General features: G+C 40.7%; 1 protein-coding gene across 50 annotated transcripts in view; it reads right to left on the reverse strand.

Moving 5' to 3' along the window:
• PTPRA (protein tyrosine phosphatase receptor type A) overlaps positions 1–23,551 on the reverse strand; it is a 170,813-nt gene that overhangs the window by 67,243 nt on the left and 80,019 nt on the right. For 19 of the 50 annotated variants that reach the window (XM_001114682.5, XM_077951359.1, XM_015149415.3 and 16 more), the window contains 3 exons: positions 20,907–20,949; positions 5,874–5,952; positions 5,020–5,361 (listed from right to left, as the gene is read on the reverse strand). In XM_001114682.5, coding sequence (XP_001114682.3) covers positions 5,020–5,361; positions 5,874–5,946 — 415 coding nt within the window. In that variant the 5' untranslated portion in view covers positions 5,947–5,952; positions 20,907–20,949. Of the gene's footprint in view, positions 1–5,019; positions 5,362–5,873; positions 5,953–8,789; positions 8,839–20,906; positions 20,950–23,551 lie in introns of all 50 variants that reach the window. The other 31 variants (XM_077951338.1, XM_077951339.1, XM_077951361.1 and 28 more) reach the window with 5 other exon arrangements.

The raw sequence follows: 23,551 nt of genomic DNA on the forward strand, positions 1-23,551 counted from the left end.
GTTAGCCAGGATGGTCTTGATCTCCTGACCTCATGATCCACCCGTTTCGGCCTCCCAAAGTGCTGGGATTACAGGCTTGAGCCACCGTGCCCGGCAGGATTTTATTATTGATTTATTTTCAAAAGGTATTCTAGGCTGGGCACAGCAGCTCACACCTGTAATACCAGCACTTTGGGAGGCCGAAGCGGGCAGATCATAAGGTCAGGAGTTCGAGACCAGCGTGGCCAACATGGTGAAACTCTGTCTCTAATAAAAATACAAAAAATAGCTGGGTGTGGTGGTGGGCATCTGTAATCCCAGCTACCCAGGAGGCTGAGGCAGGAGAATTGTTTGAACCCAGGAGGCAGAGTTTGCAGTGTGCCGAGATTGCGCCATTGCACTCCAGCCTGGGCAACACGGTGAGACTGTCTCAAAAAAATAAAAAAAATTTTAAAAAAGGTATTCTACTTTTTTACTTGTCACTGATTTTTTTTTTTTTTTTTTTTTGGTTGATAAGAGTCTTCAGTCTCACTCTGTTCCCCAGGCTGTAGTGCAGGGACTTGACTCACTACAACCTCCACCTCGCAGGTTCAAGCAATTCTCATGTCAGCCTCCCAAGTAGCTTGGATTACAAGTATGTGCCAATACGTTTGACTAATTTTTTTTATTTTTAGTAGGTAGACAGAGGGTTTTGCCATATTGGCTAGGCTGGTCTTGAGCTCCTGGCCTCAAGTGATCCACCCATCTTGGCCTCCTAAAGTGCTGGGATTACAGGAGTGAGCCACCTGGCCTATTTATTTTTGAGATGAGGTCTCCCTCTGTTACCCAGACTGGAGTACAGTGGTGCAATCACGGCTCACTGCAGCCTCAACTGCCAGGACTCAAGTAATCCTCCTGCCTCAGCCCTAAGTAGCTGCGACCACAGGCATGAGTCATTAGGCGCTGCTAATTTCTAAATCATTTGTAGAGATGAGGTTTTGCTATGATGCTTAGCCTGGTCTCAAACTCCTGGGCTCAAGTGATCCTCCTGCCTCAGCCTCCCAATGTGCTGGAATTACAGGTGTAATCCACTGTGCCTAGCCGGCCTTTGTTTATTTTTAAAAGGAGAAAAAGATTCAAAGCAAAGATCAACAGGAAGGAAAAATTTTAAAGATTAAAGAATGAGGCCAGGCGCGGTGGCTCACGCCTGTAATCCCAGCACTTTGGGAGGCCGAGGCAGGTGGATCACAAGGTCAGGAGATCGAGACCACGGTGAAACCCCATGTCTACTAAAAATACAAAAAATCAGCCGGGCGCGGTGGCGGGAGCCTGTAGTCCCAGCTACTCAGGAGGCTGAGGCAGGAGAATGGCGTGATCCCGGGAGGCGGAGCTTGCAGTGAGCCGAGATCGTGCCACTGCACTCCAACTGGGGGACAGAGCAAGACTCCGTCTCAAAAAAAAAAAAAAAAAAAGAATTAATTCAGGATACATCCAATATCCAAATAATAAGAATTTGAGAAAAGAAAAAAAAAAGGAAGAGGGGGAGAAGGTTTCAAAGAAATGGGAGAAAATTTTCAGAAATGCAAGATCAAGGCTCCAAAGGGCCTATTAAGTATCTATAATAATGAACGAAAAAGACCCACATCAAGATACATCTCTGTGAAATTTCAGGATACCAATGATAAAGAGAAGATCCTAGAAAGCATACAAATAATTAGGAATTAAGATAGCAGTAAAATCCTCCAAACCTAGTAAGCAGGTGTCAGTTAGGGCAATACCTTAAAAATTCTGGGGTAAAAATATTCCTCAAATTCTATGCACAGCCCTAAAGATATTTTTAGACACATAAGGTCTCATGCAATTTGCCTCCCATGGACCCCTTTTCTCAAGAATCTACCGAATGATGAGAGGAGACAAGAAAGAAGACAATATGGAAGTCAGGAAGCAGCAGCAAGGGGAATTCCCAGAATGACAGAGAAGGGAAATCCCAGGCTGATATATCTGTGCAGTAGCCCTAGAGATCAACAAGCCTAGACTGGAATAAGACAACGTAGGGCTCAGAAGGAATTTCTAGAGGTAAAAAAGAAATAGATTATCTAATAAATCTCACTTTGTAGAAAGCTGTTTTGAGAGGCTCTGGAGAGCATGGTAAGAATTGAGTAGCAGTAACTTTGTTGAGACATAGTCTCACTTTAGTCACCCAGGCTGGAGTGCGGTGATATGAACACAGCTCACTGAAGCCTCAACCTCCTGGGCTTAAGCAATCCTCCCACCTCAGCCTCCTGAGTAGCTGGGACTACAAGCACATGTACCCATGTCCAGCTAATTTTTGTATTTTTTGTAGAGATGGGGTTTCATGGCCGGGCCCGGTGGCTCAAGCCTGTAATCCCAGCACTTTGGGAGGCCGAGGCGGGTGAATCACGAGGTCAGGAGATCGAGACCACCCTGGCTAACATGGTGAAACCCCGTCTCTACTAAAAATACAAAAAACTAGCCGGGCGTGGTGGTGGGCGCCTGTAGTCCCAGCTACTCGGAGGCTGAGGCAGGAGAATGGCGTGAACCTGGGAGGCGGAGCTTGCAGTGAGCCGAGATCGCGCCACTGCACTCCAGCCTGGGTGACACAGCGCGAGACTCCGTCTCAAAAAAAAAAAAAAAAAAAAAAGAGATGGGGTTTCATGATGTTCCCCAGGCTGGTCTCAAACTCTTGAGCTCAAGTGATCTGTCCACCTGGGCCTCCCAAAGTGCTGGGATTACAGGTGTTAGCCAGTGTGCCTGGCCTGACTAAACAGAAAACTAAATAAACAAAAAATAAGGCAATTATTAAATCCAGAAAAAAAATTGTACAAGAAAGAAAAACAATCCATTTATATTTATAGCTCAGCAATGAATATTTCATAATTATAATAATATACATCAAATACTGATTTAATAAAAAACTGTAACTGTTACAGGAGGACTGGTAAAATCGTGGTGATAAGTGGGATATGGGGTTTAAGACCATGAAATTCCCATGTGCAATAATGGTTTGTTGTGTTTTACTCATCTTGAATGAATGCCACTAGAGAAATGTAGTCTCAGTCTCCTATGACATGAAATGTCAATAACTAGACAATAACTAGATTCTTAGCTGTGGCACAATTTGGACCTAAGTCAGTTTATGGAAAACTAAGTTCCCTATAAGCAGAGTGGAAAGACCACAAAAGTGAGAAATAGTCCTAACTTGTTAGCCTTGAGATCTAAAGCAAATCACTTAACCTCTATATGCAGTCTGAAATTAAGCATCTGTTAAAAGGAGATGATTATCCATGGTCATGTCACAGAACTGTTAAATGAAAGACAGTACAGAATAGAACATGGGCTGTCCAGTCAGTCAGGCCTGTGTTAGTCTCTACCTTTTCCATTCACTCATTCAGTTTGTACAAGTTATTCTGCTTTTCTCCCTAAGCAATGGCCACAACCCAACATTTTATGTTGTTACTAACATGTCAAAAAATTGTATGTAACATTAAAAGAATAAACATGGAACTGGATCATCCATTAAAACAAAACAAAACAAAACTAGTGGTGGCCCGCTAAAGTGATTTCATGAATTGTGTCATGACCTGTACATTGAGAAACATTCCACAAACTACAGTTTCATCATTGTAAAATACTTTCACCTATAAAACATAAAATAGAACTTACCTCACAGGATTATTCTACAAAACTCTTAGTACGATGCCTAGCACACAGTAATAACTATGACAAAACTACATTAACTTTAAAGCACAAAGCGAGTGTCAGACATTACTTGTCTGCAGTCCTCTATTTCATCAAGAATAGTGAGATGCCATCTGCATTAAAGGTACCTTCACATATTTCACTGGGAACTATCAGAGCAATAATCACAACAATACTAACAGCTCACACTTAAAAATAGTGCTTAACCTGTGCAGGCATCTTTGTAAGTGCTTTACCCATATTAACTTGTTTAATCCTAATATCTCCTCTATGAGGTAAGAACTATTACTATCACTTATTCTTGTTTCACAGACAGACAAACTGAGGTAGAGAGATCAAGTAAGCCAGCTATGCCATAAACATGACTGGTTTATGGAAGAGCTGGGATTCAAACTCAGTGTGGTACTGAAGACTGCCCTCTTAACTGCAAATGCTGTCTTGTCTTTACGGTAGAAAATATGGGGAAAAGCTGGCAAGTGAAGGGTCTGAGTTATAAGGCATAGTAAAAGATATCACCTGTAGTAACAAATGAGAACCAACTGAGCAAACAGTTCCTGAATGTTCCCCATGAGCGAGATGTGATTCTGCTTAGGGGCACTCACCATCTAACTGGGAAGAAATTAGAGCCAAAGGGCTGGGGAACACAGAACAGGAAAGAGTGATTTTTGCTAGAAAAGGGATGACAGTTACATTTACTCCTCCCAGAAGCCCTTTGAGGGTCTCTCTAACCCTCTTTTACAGACAAGGTACCTAAGGTTCAAAGAGGTCAGAAACTTGTCTTACCTGTCCTGGTCTCAGACCCACGTCTCTGATTTTATCCTTGGGACTACTGCTTCAACCTGAGGCCCTGAACAACTGGCACTGCAATGTAACCATTTCCCAGAGCCTCTCTAATGACACCCCTAGCCACTGGCCTCCCACGCCATATCTAATTGTCATGGACATCAATATCCATTCTCCTTTCCATGGTCTCCATGGATCCCTCCCTTTTCAAACCTAATCTTATTACTCATTCTCTGTGTCTTTTCATCTTCAGTCTCTTGCATCGTCAATGAGCTCCTCTCTTTCTCTTTTTAAGCCTTCTCTACCTTTAAACACATTTAAGTCCTCTCAATCTAACCAGGATCCCACCTAGCAGCATGATATTCTCCAGAATCTTTCTTCTTTCCTCTTCACTCATGCTAACCAGATATGCCTAAAAATTTCAAATATAGGTTTCATTACTTCACTTGAGCAATTTTACTTATTTGAAGAAATTTTAAGGCTAGGAAACACAAACAAGGTAATAAAAGGATGAATAAACTCAAAGAGCAAAAGAATAAAGAGAATCATCTCTAGTACCTGAAGGAGGGAAAGCTTCTGGAGTGGTTGCTGCAGTGCTGGAATTCCCCTCCCAGGGTTCTGTTCTGGCATCCGTGAACTGGTTATCTGGAAGCCACGTTTCATTTGGTAAAATTGTAGTGCCTATAGAATTGGTGCTTGCTGTTCTTGTGGTCCCATTGTCAGAGTCTGAAGAATTGACAGTGGTTAAATAGGTGGGTCCCAGAGTTATATTTGGGCTGAATGTTGGTGCCACAGAAAGAGAAGTTAGTGAAGAAGTTGGATTTGAAGTTTTGGCCTCTTCTTTAACTGGTTCTGCCGTTGATGAGTTAATTAATCTTGTAATTCCTACAGAAGGTGCAACTACAAACACCAAAAAACAAGGAAATATCACATGAAGAATGTGAGGCTAAAAAGTTGTGAGACACAAAGCAGCAAGCCTTAATAAACTCTCAAACATATGGAGACCAAGCAAAGACCAACCCCCCAATACCCACCCACCCGCTATGTTTTTATTTAATGCTGGACCTTTCCTACCTCCTCCAAAGGACTATGGTTTAAGGGAGAAAGACATAAGATTTTTCACTTAGTTCCTCAGAAACCATGTATAGAGTTGTAAATATCAACAGTTTATTTTACTTTTCAGGAAATAACACATAATCTCTTTGATTTATTTAAAGCAGTTATATGTATGAAAAACAATGCTGAGCATTCAATACAATTCCAAGATTTCTGAAGACACCTATTTTACCATCACTTCGAATAAAATTTTTCTATTCCTTTCTTCAAATACCATCTTGGTTTTCAAATTTGGCTCATTAAATGTGAAAGCAAAATTTCATTTCAAATAGCAGCCTTATCAAATTACAATTTACCTGTGGTAGCATTGTTGGCACTGACACATATCAGACCACTGCCGAGCAGAACAAGAGTGAACCAGGAATCCATGCTTATCTGGAAAATAGGGAGCCATGTTAGATGAGGTCCTATATTATCATGACTATGTCTGAGCTGGTCACCAGAAGAGTATTCTGGATTTCCAAGCTATTAAAATGTGTGTCTAAACCAATGATCTTTTGGGATCCTGATATGAATGCTTCCTCAGATATCCAATAACTAACTAAGTCTTTATAAAGATTGACTATCCCTTATCCAAAACGGCTGAGGACTAGCAGTGTTTCAGATTTTTTTTTTTTTAAAGAGATAGGGTCTTGCTCTATTGCCCAAGATGGAGAGAGTGGTATGATCATAGTTCAGTGCAGCCTCTACCTCCTGGACTCAAGTGATTCTTCTGCCTTAGCCTCCTGAGTAGCTGGGACTACAGGCATGTATCACCATGCCTGGCTAATTTTTAATATTTTCTGTAGAGACAGAGTCTCACTATGTTGCCTAGGCTGCTCTCAAACTCTTGGGTTCAATTGATCCTCCTGCCTCAACCTCCCAAAGTGCTATGATTACAGGTGTGAGCCCCCACACCCAGTCCCTAATCCAAATTTTGAATCCAAAATGTCCCAGTGAGCATTTCTTTTGAGCATCATGTCTGTGCTCAAAAAGTTTCAAATTTTGGAGCATTTCATATTTTGGAATTAGAGATATCCAACCCGTAAAAATAAAAATGGAGTCCTAATAGGACTCCTTTTTTATTTTTTTTGAGATGGAGTCTCGCACTGTTGCCTGAGCTGGAGTGCAATGGTGTGATCTTGGCTCACCGCAACCTCCACCACCTGGGTTCAAGCGATTTCTCCTGCCTCAGCCTCCCGAGTAGCTGAGATTACAGGCATGTTCCACCATGACTGGCGAATTTGTTTGTATTTTTAGTAGAGATGGGGTTTCTCCATGTTGGTCAGGCTGGTCTCACACTCCCGACCGCAGGTGACCTGCCCACCTCAGCCTCCCAAAGTGCTGGGATTACAGGTGTGAGCCATCGTGTCTGGCCCAAAAAACTTTTTTAAAAAAGTCACCTGTGCTAGACTGCAGCTTTGTGGGTGAGAGCTAGGGAGCAGTCCCTTTTAAAGATCCCAAGTTGATTGCTAGGTGCAGCTTTACAGTTTTCAGAGTGAGAAGTATGGAGAAGGTAGGCTGACTGCACTGATGTACTGCTGCCCTTCAAGGAACACATTATATAGCTGTTCTCAACCTTTATGCCACCTCAAACCATGTAAGATAGTAGCACGTTCCCACCAGTAATAGTGGTTTGTTCATCCATTCAGATTTTTATGCCCTATACTGAGCTAATGCTAGAGAAATAACTGGGGAGCAATACACTCACAAGCCCCATCTTCACAGGACTCACAGTCTAAAGTGTTCAATATGGTAGTGACTCTCCAAGGGAAGTAGGACATACATCTTTAAGGGACACATGAAAATCTTAGGGGAAGAGAGGGAGATGTAGGTGGTTCATATACACCCCAGGAGTCTACCCCTGGTGCCAGCAGCGGTGCCTAGCAGGGAGATGGACTCAACAGTGGCCTTCAGGTGCACCCACATGAGATTTTGACCATTTCCCCATTCTTCCTAGGCTGTGATCATTAAACCAGTGATATACTGTTAGATTTTCACAAAACTTACATTTTTATAACTCTGTGGAAGAGCTGGATAGTGAATTAACATTGATCTCTGGCAGAATCCAGCTCAATTACTATCTGAGCCTAATCCAAAATTGGAAACTCAAACAATTTCCTTCACAAGGGTCAAAAAACAAGTGGAAGGCTGACTATTATACATGTATACATGTCTATTCTTGATCAATCAATAGAAAATGGTTTTGGGAAAAATAACTACATATTTGAGGGGAGGGAATTAGACCACCATCTCACTCCATATACCAAAATAAATTCCACATAGGTTTAGAAACTAAATGTTTGAAAAACACATTTTAAAAGAAAATAAATTAATATGTGAGCTCAGGATGAGGAAAAAGTTTCTAAGTATAAAAGGCAATGTAAGAAATCATAAAGCTAGAAGTGGAATATCTCACAGCAGAAAAAACAAAAGCTTCTAAACATAAAGAAGCCCATCATAAACAATGTTTATGGATAGGAAGACTCAATATTGTCAAGATGTCAGTTTTTCCCAAATAAGTCTATAGATTCAATGCAATATCAATCATAATCTCAGCAAGTTATTTCGTAAATATAAAAAGGCTGATTCTAAAGTTTACATGGAGAAACATTAAGATTCTGAAGGGGCAACTCAATATTAAAGAAGAGTCAAAGATTAATGCTATTGGACTTCAAGACTTACTTTAAAGCTATAGTAATTAAGACAGTGTGGTATTAGCAAAAGAAAAGACAGATCAATGGAACAGAACAGAGATCATAAACAGACTCACATAAATATAGTCAACTGACAAAGGAGCAAAGACAATAAAATGGAGCAAGATAGTCTTTTCAACAAATGACACTGGAACTAGACAGCTACATACAGAAAAATTAATCCATATCAGACCTTGTATCTTTCACAAAAATTAACTAAAAATGAATCATAGACCTAAATATCAATCATAAGACTATAAAATGCCAAGAAGACAACAGGAGAAAATCTAGATGACTTTGGGTATGGTGAGAACTTTTTAGATATAACATCAAAGGCATGATCCATGAGAACATAATTGATAGTCTGGACTTTATTAAAATATAAAACGTCTACTCTGTGAAAGACAATGCCAAGAGAATGAGAGGACAAGCCACAGACTGGGAGAAAATGTTTGCAAAAGATACATCTGACAAAGGACGGAGAATTCTTAAACTCAACAAGAAAACTAACAACTAGATTAAAAATAGGCAAAAGACCTGAACAGACACCTCACCGAAGAAGATATACAGTACGGCAAATAAGCATCTGAAAAAGACAGAGAACATCAAGACATTAGGGAATTGCAAATTAAAACAGGATACCACTACACATCTATTAAAATGGATTTTGGTTTTAAAATCCAAAACATTTGAGAATACTACATGTTTGTAAGAATATGGAGCAGTAGGAACTCTCATTCACTGCTTGTGGGAATGTAAAACGGTACATCCACTTTGGAAGGCAGTTTGGTAGTTCTCAAAAACATAAATATGCTCTTAACATATGATCCAGCAATTGTGCTCCTTGGTATTTACCCAAATGAGATGAAAACTTATGCCATTTAAAAAAACCTGCACATGGACGTTTACAGCAACTTTATTTATAATTGCCACAACTGGGAGCAATCAAGATATCCTTTAGTAGGTGAATGGATAAATAAGTGATGGCACATCCAGACAATGAAATATTACTCACTGCTAAAAAGAAATAAGCTAAAAACATGAAAATACATAGAAGAAACTTAAACACATATTACTAAGCAAAAGAAGCCAATGTGAAAAACCATGGAGACAGTAAAAGATCACTGGTTAAAAAAAAAACAAAGAAAAAAAAAAGGAAAAAAAAAGTCCAGGTGTGGTGACTCATGCCTGTAATCCCAAAACCTTGAGAGGCCAAGGCAGGCAAATTGCTTGAGCTCAGGAGTTCAAGACCAGCCTGGGCAACATAGCAGGACCACGTTTCTATAAAAAATACAAAACTTAGCTGGGCATGGTGGTGTGTGCGTGTAGTCTCAGCTACTTAGGAGGCTGAGGTGGGAGGATCACTGAAGCCTGGGAGGTTGAGGCTGCAGTGAGGAGTGATTGCATCACTGCACTCAGGCTTGGGTGACAGAGCAAGACCTTGTTTTGTTTTGTTTTGTTTTTAAGGGCCGGGCACAGTGGGTGGCTCATGCCTGTAATCCCAGCACTTTGGGAGGCCGAGGCAGGCGGATCACGAGGTCAGGAGATCGAGACCATCCTCGCTAACATGTTGAAACTCTGTCTCCTCTAAAAAATACAAAAAATTATCCGGGCGTGGTGGCGGGCGCCTGTAATCCCAGCTACTCGGGAGGCTGAGGCAGGAGAATGGCATGAACCCAGGAGGTGGAGCTTGCAGTGAGCCGAGATCGCGCCACTGCACTCTGGCCTGGGGGACAGAGCAACACTCCATCTCAAAAAAAAAAAAAAACAAAAAAAAACAAAAAAAAAACAAATCAGTGGTTGTGGGGCTACAAAAAGGAGAGAGGAGTAAGTAGGTGGAGCAGAGGATTGTCAGGGCAGTCAAACTCTTCTATATGATAGTACAATGGTAGACACATGTCATTATACATTTGTCCAAATCTACAGAATGCACAACACCAAAGCTTGAGTGATAATGAGGAGTCAATGTTGGTCCATCAGTTGCAACAAAGGTACCACAGTGGTGCAGGATGTGGATAATAAGGAGGCTGTGCAGGTGTTGGGGGCAGGGAGTATTTAGGCACTCTCTCTATTTTCTTTTCTTTTTTTTTTTTGAGACAAGAGTCTCACTCTGTCGCCCAGGCTGGAGTACAGTGGTGCAATCTCCAGTGAGTGAGTGGTGCTCACAGAAGAGATAAATCATATGAAATATCCAGTGCTGGCAAGAGTCATATGAAAAGGACTCAAATACTGGTAGGAATAACAATTAGCCTACAATAAAAATTCCTTTCCAGAAAGGTAATACAAGAACAAGGGAAAAGAACAAAAGTAGAGATGGGGTTTCACCATGTTGGCCAGGCTGGTCTTGAACTCCTGACCTCAAGTGATCCACTTGCTTTGGCTTCCCAAAGTGCTGGGATTACAGGTGTGAGCCACTGCACCCGGCCTAACAGTCCCTGTTTTTGAAAGTTTTTTGCCTTGTGCTTTCCTTTCATGAAGACACTGTAAGTGTCTCAGTTTTCTTCCTGTGCCCTAGGCCTGCTATTCTCCTGGATGACTTCAATATCCTCATGGATGACAACCAAAATCCACATCTAGGCCAGCCTCTCAGTTCCCTGACTTCCTTAACTCCAATGACCCTATCTCTCTATTATACTTGGGCCACTCATGACAATGGCTGTACTCCAGATTCTGTCATTACCCAGAAAAGCCCCCATACTGAATAAATCTTGCCTTCCCACTCTCCAAACCACACTTTCTATCCTTGTAGTTCTGTCTGTTATGCCTACTACACCTGCTCTCTGACCTCACCCAGGCCTTCAGTCTCTTGAACCCCTCTCTAATTCTTTTCAATATCTCTGCTCTATCTTTATTTCCTTCTCTACCAAATCAAGAAAACCTGGTGTCAGTTCAATCATTCTTTTGTCCTAACTTCCCTCGCGACACTGTTCTTTTACACCAACATAGAAAGAAAAATCCCAAACTGTCAGCCCTATACTTGGACTGCCAAATGCTGCTTTAAAAAAAAAAAAAAATCAAACAACTCATAAGGGTTGTATCACTACAAATCACTATTTCTGCTTCAGTGGAACCCTAAGCACTTTCTGCAGTCTTTCTGTCTTTCCTTAGCTCTCTCCAATTCTCCATAGCGATTACTTCAAACCTCCTTTCCCCTCTAACCATCTCCTCCCACAAATTTGGCTGTTGGCCTTGCCTACACTTCCAAGAAAATAAAAGCCATTGAACTGGACACCCTTAACTCACCAGTCACTATATCCAGAAAATTTCCCCTTCCCTGAAATTCCACCCAAGAATCTCAGTCCTTTAGGAACCCTGCATTTTTTCTACCACCATCTCTAGCTTTAACCCTCCCTTTCATACCAGTTTTTAACACATTAAGTTTTCAAAGAAGATGAAAAACTTCTTTGCATCTACATCAATCCTCCAGCTATCATGTCTCTACTCTGCTTAATAGCCAAATCTCTAGAAAAGGTTGTCTCCATAGAAATCTGGCTTCTTTTTCCACCATTCCACCAAAACAGCTGCTTCCACATTAAAGAATGACCTTTTTAAACATATTTGCAACTCATTCACAAAGACCAATTTCCCCAATACATAAAGGGTTTACAGATTAAGAAAAAAAGGACCAACAGTCTAAAAGAAAAACAGGTAAACGATATGAAACATAACTCACAAAAAAAAAAAAACAAAAACCATACAGTTCTCTTAAATGTATGAAAAGATGCCCAACCCCATTGATGATCAGAGAAAGCAATGCTGGGAGATACCATTTTTTATCTATCACACTAGCAAACATAAAAAACTTTGACAATGCTGCATTGGCAAGAGTTTGGGTAAACAGGTACTCTCATATATATAAAAAATCTACAAATATTCATTAGAATTACAAATGCACAACCCCTCTGACACAATTCCACTTCTGGAAACTTATTCCACAGATACATATCCATACTTTCAAAGTGACTCATGTACAAGGTTATTCAAAGTAGCATTGTTTTCAAGAGAAGAAAACTGGAAATACCCTTAATGTCTATCAATGGGGGAGAGAGACGTGATTAAATAAACTATGGCTGATTTATTTATTTAGTTTTATTTACTGAGATAGGGTCTTGCTCTCTCACTCTGGCTGGAGTGCAGTGGGACAATCATTGAACTTGGAAGGATAAAGAGTAATTGGCCAAGACAATGGTCAGACATAGTCTTTCAAACTGAGATGACTTGGGAGCTTGAAAAAGCTGGTCTGGTCCTGGGAACAACAAAGACCTAGGTAAGGGCATCATGTGGGGCTTCAACAAATATCTGTTAAATAAATGTAAAAATGGAAGACATGAAAGACCAGGGTGGGTGAGGATAGGGTGGGGCGGGGAAATGCACACAATGAGGCTGGAGGAGGCAGCGATCAGATCATGAAGGCGCCTGGACATCACAATGAAAGCTTTAAATTACCACTGAACACACTGGAGAACTACCAAAGGTTTTATCACAGCGAGGTTAAATGGAACAACTTAGATTTTAGAAACAATGACTGATGGCAGAGTGAAGGATCAACTGGTGGGGTCTGAAGTAAGGAGGGTCACTGACTGAAGCTTTCAGAAGTAATCTAGACAACAAACCAGATGGATCTCACAGCAGGGCAGGAATATCTAAAGGAGATGAGAAGAGAATTTGTAGTTGGAGGTAAGCAAGGCCCAGATGTCTAACTTCAGTGACCTTCAATGCTATAAGCTGGAGGATGACCAGTGTTGGGGAATGTGGTGGGGAAAGTGATGAGGTTAATTTGAACATTGAGAATGCATGTTATTAGAGTACATGTTGTACCTGTTGGGGGTGGTGGGAAAAAGGACAGAATGGCAGACAGGCAATGACAAAGTAGCTGCCCTGGAAGTCAGGCAGAAAGCCAAAAAAGGGAGGAAGACAGCTCTAAGAGTGACAAAAGCAGCAATGAGCTAGCCAGGCAGCAGACATCTGAGAAACACAGTAGGCAGGAGTAGGTGGGTGCTGATGAGTAGAAAACTGATACATACCACCAGGGGAGGGTGAAGTAGGAACAGCACTCTAAAGAGCTGCCAGTGACAGAAATCAGCCTGAAAAACTGGCAAGCGTCTGAAGAAGTCATAGAACACCAGATACCAACTTTCATTATAGGTCTTCTCTGGAGAAAGGCAATGTGATAGAGAAGTCCAAAACAAAGAGAAGAGACCTTCCCCAACATTGGTGAAACTAAGGCACTGGAGAGCAGCTCACTTCCATAGACGACATTATATAGAGAATGAAACTAGACTACTAAGGCTGTGAAATAGATTCTTAAGTTCTACTGCTTCTAAGTTCCACCTAAAACAAGATTCAGTTGGGGACCTTGAAAGACATGAGTCTGGAGGTATGAAAGTCAGTCAGATTACTACAACAAACACACACACAAAATAGAATTTGGTATAGGTTTATATTGCAGATTAACACAAAGAACAGTATGAAAATTTATTTGTTCTGCTTAAAGCACAACTTGGAACAAACTACTTGATACATGAAACCAAAGTATAGTACAGGTTATCTGCATAAAGTAAAAAATAAAAACAAACCAGTGACAATTTTGAAAAAGAACAATAAAATGGGAGAAATCTATCTACTCAGTATTAAGGCTTACTATATAGCTACCATATTTAAGACAGTATTAGCAGAGGAACAGACACATAGATCAATGGAGCAAAATATAGAACCAAACAGACTCACATAAATATGCCCAAATAAAAGTTGCAAAAGCAATTCAATGGACAGCCTTTTCATCAAATGGTACTCGGAAAACTGTATATCTACATGCGAAACAATAACACTGGACCCTTCCCTTATACCATATGCAAAAATTAACTAAAAATGGGTCGAAAACCTAAATTTAAGTCTTAAAACTATAAAACTCAGAAGGAAACAGAGGGCAAAGTTTCACAACATTGGATTTGGCAACAATTTCTTGGATATAACACCAAAAGCACAAGCAACAAAACAAAACACAGATTAAGTATGACCTCATCAATATTAAACACTTCTGTGAATCAAGAATACTATAACAGAATGAAAAAGCAATCCATGGATGGAAAAAAATGTGTGCCAATCACATATCTGATAAGGAACCGAAATCCAGAATATATAAAGAGCTCCTACAACTCAACAACAAAAACAACCTAATTATTACAATGGGCAAAGGGGCCAGGTGTGGAGGCTCACACCTGTAATCCTAGCACTTTGGGAGGCTGAGGTGGAAGGATGACTTGAGCTTAGAATTTCAAGACCAGCCTGGCCAACACAGTAAGACCTCATCTCTACAAAATACATTTAAAAGTTAGCTAGGGGCCAGGTGTGATGGCACACGCCTGTAATCCCAGCACTTTGGGAGGCTGAGGTGGGTGGATCACCTGAGGTCAGGAGTTCGAGCCCAGTCTGGCCAACATGGTGAAACCCCATCTCTACTAAAAATATAAAAAATTAGCCAGGCGATGTGGCGGGTGCCTGTAATCCCAGCTACTTGGGAGGCCAAGGGAGGAGAAACACTTGAACCCAGGAAGAGGAGATTGCAGTTGCAGAGAGCCAAGATCATGCCATTGCACTCCAGCCTGGGCAACAAGAGCAAAACTCTGTCTCAAAACAAACAAACAAAACAAACAAAAAGTTAGCCGGGTATGGTGGCATGTGCCTGTACATCTAGCTACATGGAAGGCTGAGGCAGGAGGATTGCTTGGGTTCAGGAGTTTCAGATTACAGTGAGCTATGACTGGTGTCACTTACAGCTTGGGTGACAGAGAAAGACCCTGTCTCTTAAAAAAAAAAAAAACAAAAACAAAAAACAAAACAAAACAAAACCCTGGCTGGGCATGGTGGCTCACCCCTATAATCCCAACACTTTGGGAGGCTGAGGCAGATGGAGTGTGAGGTCAGGAGTTCAAGACCAGCCTGGTCAACACAGTGAAACCCCATCTCTACTAAAAATACAAAAACTAGCTGGGTGTGGTGGCGGGCGCCTGTAATCCCAGCTACTTGGGAGGCTGAGGCAGAATTGCTTGAACCTAGGAGGCAGAGGTTGCAGTGAGCCAAGATTGCGCCACTACACTCCAGCCTGGGTGACACAGCAAGATTCTGTCTCAAAAACCTATTTCATACCCATCAAGATGGTTATTGTTTAAAAAAAAAAAGGTTGGTCATAGTGGCTCACGCCTATAATCCCAGCCCTAACTAACACAGTGAAACCTCGACTCCACTAAAAATACAAAAAATTAGCCAGGCGTGGTGATGCGCGCCTCTAGTCCCAGCTACTCAGGAGGCTGGGGCAGGAGAATCGCTTGAACCCGGGAGGCAGAGGTTGCAGTGAGCCGAGATTGCGCCACTACACTTCAGCCTGGGTGACAGAGTGAGACTCTGCCTCAAAAAAAAAATAAATAAAATAAATAAATAAAACAACCCCCCCCCCCAAAAAATCCAGAAAACAACAAGGGTTGGCGAGAATGTTAACAAATTGGAACTCTGAACATTGCTGGTTGGAATGTAAATGGTACCATACTGTAGAAATCAGTATTGCAATTCCTCAAAAAACTAAATGTATTAACAAACGACCCAGCAATTCTACTTTTGGGAACATACCCAAAAGAATCGAAAGCAGGAACTCGAGCAGATATTTATACACCAACATTCACAGCAGCATTATTCACAATAGCCAAAAGGAGGAAGCAACTTAAGTGTCCATCAACAGATGAATGGATAAATAAAATGTGGCATATACATACGATGGAATGTTAGCCTTAAAAAGGAAGGAAATTCTGACACATGCTACCACATGGATGAAACTTGAAGACATTATACTAATAAGCCAGTCACAAAATGAAAATATTGTATGATTCCACTTATATGAAGTACTTAGAGCAGTCAAACTCATAGAGAAGGAAAACAGAATGATGGTTGCCAGGGGCTGGGTTAAGGAGGAATGAGAAGTTAGTGTTTAAATGTGTACGGAATTTCAGTTAGGGAGGATGAAAAAGTTCCAGAGATGGATGGCAGTGATGGTTGCACAACAGTGTGACTATGCTTAATACCACAAAACCGTATACTTAAAAAGAGTTAAAATGTTAAATTTCATATTATGTGTATGTTTAACTACAATTTTTTTTTTTAAGACAGGAGAATAAAAAGGCAAATCACAGGCTGGGAGAAAATTTTGCAAAACATATATCTGACAAAGGATTGGTATCCAGATATATAAAGAACTCTCAAAGCTCAACAGTAAGAAAATAAGTATCCCAACAAAACAATGGGCAAAATATTTGAACAGATATTTTTATCAAATAAGATATATGGAAGGGAAAGAAGCACATGAAAGATGCTGCAAACTATTAATCATTAGGGAAATAAAAAGTAAAACATAAAATATCAGCATATACCCACTAAAGTGACCAAAATTAAAACAACAGCTATACCAAGTGCTGTCAAGGATATGGAGCAATCAGTACCCTCAGACATTTTTGGTGCAAATATAAAATGGTACAACCACTTTGGAATATCATTTGACAGTTTTTCTCTTTTTTGAGATGGAGTCTTGCTCTGTCACCAGGCTGTAGTGCAGTGGCACGATCTCGGCTCACCGTAACCTCCGCCTCCCGGGTTCAAGCGATTCCTTGCCTCAGTCTCCCAAGTAGTTGTAATTACAGGCACGCGCCACCATGCCCAGCTAATTTTTGTACTTTTAGTAGAGACGGCATTTCACCATGATGGCCAGGAAGGTCTCGATCTCTTGACCCCGTGATCCGCCTGCCTTGCCTCCCAAAGTGCTGGGATTACAGGCGTGAACCACTGCGCCTGGCCTTAAAACATAGATTTCATTGTTATTCAAGTATGATGAGGCCAACAGATCAGGAGGTGATTGCCACTGACAAGATAGTTACTCGCAGTTCTCAAGAGGAAGGCGCACACCATGCCATGCAGGGGCCACATGAGGAAGCACTAGGGTCAGTCAGGAGGCCAACAGAATGGGATGAAAACATGGGCAAGAGCCTTTATGTGGTTTCAGTGGAAGGAATGGGCAAGGCAGGGTAAGCATGTTTAGGGCTGGCTAGTTTGAATAATTTCAGTGAGTTTTGCAGCATAGGGATGTCCTTAGTTTCCTGGTATCTGATCTTGAAATGAACAGGGCAGGTGGATAATAGATAGGTGTCAAAGTCCTATGAGAGCCACATAAAGGAGGCAGCTAGAGTATGAGTGAGTTATTCACTGTCTCTAGGAATTGGCTAGCCCTGACAAAGGATCAGAAACACACAGTTGCCAGGAGCAGTGGCTCACGCCTGTAATCCCAGCACTTTGGGAGGCTGAAGTGGGCGGATCACAAGGTCAGGAGATCGAGACCATCCTGGCTAACATGGTGAAACCCAGTCTCTACTAAAAATACAAAAATTAGCTGGGTGTGGTGGCAGGTGCGCCTAGAGTCCCAGCTACTCAGGAGGCAGAGGCAGGAGAATGGTGTGAACCCAGGAGGCGAAACTTGCAGTAAGCCAAGATCACCCCACTGTGCTTTAGCCTGGGCGACAGAGCAAGACTCAATCTCAAAAAAAAAAAAAAAAAAAAAGAAAGAAAGAAAGAAACAAACACATGGTTATTACTATACTATGTGATTTCACTTGTATAAAACTCTAGAAAATACAATCTAATCTATAGTGGCAAAAAACAGACCAATGGTTGCTTGGGGATGAAGGAGTGGGCAGGGGCAAGAGGCTGTGATTATAAAAGGCACAAGAAAACTTTGGGGAGAGATTATATGTTCACACTCTTGTTGTGGTGATACTTTCCTGCTCTATACATGGGACAAAACGTAATAAATTTTACACTTTAAATGTGTACAGGTTATTGTTACATCAATTATAAAGTTGTTTAAGAATTATAGGAATAATCAATGAAAAGAAATACAATGAAAAGAATTTCATTTTTATTGTATAATAAAAATGAAACAAAGCCAAAAATAGTTATTTGATAAATTAACAAACAGGTAAAAAGAGAAGACACAAGTTAATTTTTTTTTTTTTTTTTTGGAGACAGTTTCGCTCTGTTGCCCAGGCTGGAGTGCAGTGGTGCAATCTCGGCTCACTGCAACCTCTGTCTCCTGGGTTCACGCCATTCTCCTGCCTCAGCCTTCCGAGTAGCTGGGACTACAAGTGCCTGCCACTACGCCCAGCTTATTTTTTTTTTTTGTATTTTTAGTAGAGACGGGGTTTCACCGTGTTAGCCAGGATGGTCTCGATCTCTTGACCTTGTGATCCTCCCACCTTGACCTCCCAAAGTGCTGGGATTACAGGCGTGAGACATGACGCCCAGCCCACAAGCTAATATTATAAATCAAAAGTGGAAATAATTACAGAAGTAACAGATAAAAAAACTGAGATTATCTACAACTATAGGCAAATAAAACTAAGAGAAATGAACGCATCTCTAGAAAAAGAATAAAAAACTAGCCCAGGAAGAACAAAAGACCTGAATATTCTTACAATTAAAGAGGTTGACCACAAGTTCAAATTTGTCCCCCATAAAAAACACTGGACCCAAATGGTATTACAGGTGAGAAAACAAGAGTGACTAGTTCCCAGCTCATTCTAAGGAAAGAGCAAAACCAGGCACCAAAACTGGACAAAAACATTATAAGAAAGAATATCACAGGCTCACTTTTACACAATAATATATATTCAAAAAAATACCAAAGTATCAACAAATTGAATCTAGCATGTAAAAAAGATAAATCATGATCCACTTGAGTTTATCCAAGATATACAAGGATATTTTAACATAAAATCTATAAATATGATTCACCCATATTAAAAAAGAAAGTTCATACAACCATTTCAATTGATGTAGAAAATGCACTAGATAAAAACACATGAATTCAAGATTTTAAAAAATCCTCTTAAATAGAAATAGAAGAAACCTTCCTTAACCTGATAAAGCAGTTACTATTTAAAAAAACAACATTATGCAATTATCTTCAACAGAGAGAAACTGAAAGCATTCTTTTGAAAATCAGAAATAGGCCGGGCGCGGTGGCTCAAGCCTGTAATCCCAGCACTTTGGGAGGCCGAGACGGGCGGATCACGAGGTCAGGAGATCGAGACCATCCTGGCTAACACGGTGAAACCCCGTCTCTACTAAAAAATACTAAAAACTAGCCGGGCAAGGTGGCGGGCGCCTGTAGTCCCAGCTACTCGGGAGGCTGAGGCAGGAGAATGGTCTAAACCCGGGAGGCGGAGCTTGCAGTGAGCTGAGATCCGGCCACTGCACCCCAGCCTGGGCGACAGAGCAAGACTCTGTCTCAAAAAAAAAAAAAAAAAAAAAGAAAATCAGAAATAAAGTAATCTACTATCACTTCTATTCAATATTGTTAGAAAAGTCTTTGCCTTCACAACAGGAAAAGAAATTTGGCCACGTACAGTGGTTCATGCCACTGTAACGGCACTTTAGGAGGCTGAGACGGGAGGATTGCTTGAGCCCAGGAGTTCAAGACCAGCCTGGACAACATAGCAAAATCTAGTCTCTACAAAAAATTTTAAAAAAGAAAAAGAAATTAAAATTATAAGAATTAGAAAGGAGACTAATATTTGCAGAAAATCTGATTGTTTACATAGAAAACCTACGAGAATTTAGGCTGGGCATGGTGACAAAGTGAGAAAACATCTTAAAAAAAAAAAAGAAAATCTACAAGATTCTATATGAGGTAAGTTATTGGAAATAACAGGGTAACTTTGTCAAGGTGACTAGACATAGAATTTTTATACCCTAGCAAAAACAGCCACTGATTTGCACTCAAGAAAGGGTCTGTCAAGTTAGGCAAGAACCAATCTGTGTAAATGCCGATAAAGAATCAGATGGGAAGGAAGCGAAGGCACATAAGAAAGGCAAAAATGGGAGAATTGTAGAAAAGTGAGTGAACTGAAATATGACATCTTAAAGATTTCCCCATGAGGTACGCAGCAAGATCAAAGGCTAAGAGAGGAGGGGGAGATAGTGGGACATGGTTTTTTAAAGTATTAAGACTAATACTGGTGCTATAGAAAATGGCAGGAAGTGCTGACACCACGCAGCCCAGCAGCCCCGAGGGCCCCGGTGAGATAAGATCCATTTTTCCAGGATTCTTTTCTGAAAAAATGCTCTAAGCACTAATGGTATGGCGAACATACAGAATTAAGGTTTTGCTAGATGAATGTAATGAAGCTATAAGCAATGAGGGAAGAGAATGAACTGCTGAACCTCAGAGTTTAGCATTGACAGGAAAGGAAGGCAGATACTAGAGACATTAGAGAAAATAAAAAACTTAAGTGGCTAAAACCCCAAAAGTTGGGAATATTTACAGTGAGAATAACATAGTAGGTAAACTGGAAGGCCCCAAGAAGCTAATTTCACCAGAATTTTTTGGAGCCTATTGTAGTTGATGGACTATAGCCCTTGAAAAATCAATACATATGACTAATTTTACATACAGTTCCCTTGACATGTATGGATCTCAGTAAAATGCAAATCCTTTACCATGCACCCCTACCCCAGATTATGCCATAAGCAGCTTACTAAGTAGCCCTTCAGAATTCCATGTTTCCTTTCCTCCTCCATTTCTGTAGAAAAAACTTAAAAAACTATTTCAGTACTTACTAGCTTCTTTTAAAAAGTTAATTATGCTCTTTGAACATGTGTCCTAGAAAAAAAGAAATAAAAAACATTTAATTAGGAGTATCTAGGTTATGTGAAGCATTCATCAACCTCCTATTGACAGAAATTATCTATAGGCAAATTTTATATATAAGTAACTTTAACACGAACACTTCTTAAACTTTGGCCTAGTAATTTCACAAAAATTAGGCTGCAAGTCACCCTGTTTATCAGATACTGGCAGACGCTAACTTCTGCGGCTATGAAGCTAATCAATACTGAAATCTCTTATCTTTTCAGGAGGATTGTTCGTGTATTCAGTGTTTGCAAAGAGTTCCTGCTGAGCTAAACACAGTCCAGTGTGCACTCTACGAAAGAGTCCATGAGACAAGCATGGGGGAGGGTAGGAAGTTTAATACTTTCACAATGCCTGTGGAGAGGCTGGCAGTGATGAAAGCCTAGAAAACTCATGAAAGGACCTTTTATGACCAGGGTGAATGTAGAGCACAAAAGCAAAGTCAGATGACCCACTTAAAGCTTTGCCTTTACTGATGAGATTTCATTCTCATTCCAGATTAGTCTCTCTCTAGAAAAAGCAAACCTTATATAAGAGTTGGAAAATTAAGATACAGGAAGCATGATTCTACTAAGTTCCAGTTTTTCCTTCTCAGATATCAGCCTAAGTCCTAAGGTCTGTGGCCAAAGACAGAAAATACAAGGCTCTGAGAAACATGCCATTTACTTGGCGTAACAATCTCTGTTGGGCTTTGAGGAAATTTAAGCTCTACAATCCATAGATTAGACCAGAAGTTTAGGGTAGTAATATTATGAGAGGAAATGGTTTCTTAATCTGTCTCTAGAACTTATATAAAGCAAATAAATGGTAAACCTGATTTGTAAATTAATAACAGACCAAGTTCCTTCAAAGCAGAGAACTACTTATTTGTTCATTCATTCAACTAAGTTCCTTGTCTTGTGCCAGGCTGGAGAGAGAGAGCAGCTCTTGTCCTCAAGGAGCTCACATCTCAGGCATCTTCTCACCCCCCTTTCTCATGTTAACCAAAACATTTCAGGTTCATCAATGAAACTCTTCATCCAGGAGGCAGATAAAATGGCTTCTCTTCATTTTGATTCATTTGCTCTTTTATTTATTTTATTTTATTATTATTATTATTATTTTTTTTTTGAGAAGGAGTCTCACTCTATTGCCCAGACTGGAGTACAGTGGCGCAATCTCGGCTCACTGTAACCTCTGCCTCCCAGGTTCAAGCGATTCTCCTGCCTCAGCCTCCCAAGTAGCTGGGATTACAGGCATGCGCTACCACGCCCGGCTAATTTTTGTAATTTTAGTAGAGACAGGCTTTCACCATGTTGGTCAGGCTGGTCTCGAACTCCTGACCTTGTGATCCGCCTGCCTCAGCCTCCCAAAGTGCTGGGATTACACGCGTGAGCCACTGTACCTGGCCTACTCTCTTTTAAACAGAGAAATAAGATGGAATATTCTTATCCGATCTTTTCTTCTATAATTAAAAAAGGAATACGAAGAAACTTGACAGTCTCTCTTCTCATGGATTCTCTTCCTTACTTCCCATCCCAATTCCATGTTTGCTCTCTTTTTCCTCCCTCCTTCTGTTTCGTTTTGAACAAAACTACAGAGCTAGACCTGGAGCCTAGATTCACTGGTAGTCAAATCACTAATTTTTCTGAAGGTAAATGGGAGAAAAATGGGGGTTGCAGGGGAAGCTCATTAATACAATTCTAAATCAATCTCAACTCCCTACTGCACAACTTCCCCTCCCTCCTCCCACATACGTTTTTGGTTCTCATCTAGTCTTCACACTGGTAACTGCTTCTGTCTGGCAGTTTCTGTTCTAAGCCCTCTTAGTTTTCAGCTTAAACAAAACCTGCCCCTGCTGATTATGGTAGACCCATTCTTATCCTCTGTCTACTCCAAACATTCACAACCATAGCAGCCTACTCATTGCTTAAATAGAACTTAATATATAATTTATTAATTACTTAGCTATATAAATATCTATATCTATCTTAAAGATATATATATATCTTTAAGATAAGATATAGAGATAAAGATAAAGAGATATATATATATATTTTTTTTTTCTTTTTGAGATGGAGTCTCACTCTGTCACCCAGGCTGGATTACAGTGGCATAATCTCAGCTCACTGCGACCTCTATCTCCCGGGCTCAAGTGATTATCATGCCTCAGCCTCCCCAGTAGCTGGGATTACAGGCACCTGCCACCATGTCTGGCTAATTTTTGTATTTTCAGAAGAGACAGGGTTTCACCATGTTGGCCAGGCTGGCCTCAAACTCCTGACCTCAAGTGATCCACCTGCCTTGGCTTCACAAAGTGCTGGAATTACAAGTGTGAGCCACTGCACCCGGCCTGATATGTGTGTGTGTGTGTGTGTGTGTATGTATATGTATATGTATATACTTACCTGTCAATTATAATCAAGCTCCATGCTCCATACAGACCAGAGAGGTCTGCTCTGCTCACAAGACCTACCCAACATCTAGCAAAGTACTCCACACATAATAGGTATATTAGGTAGTGAACTGAAGTTGACCACCCCTGTAGGGACTACAGCCCTGCTTAAAAGCAAATCAGTCCCTGAAACTGAAT

This window comes from Macaca mulatta, chromosome 10, assembly GCF_049350105.2.
Source record: "Macaca mulatta isolate MMU2019108-1 chromosome 10, T2T-MMU8v2.0, whole genome shotgun sequence".
In the NCBI taxonomy this organism is placed as follows: domain Eukaryota; kingdom Metazoa; phylum Chordata; class Mammalia; order Primates; family Cercopithecidae; genus Macaca; species Macaca mulatta.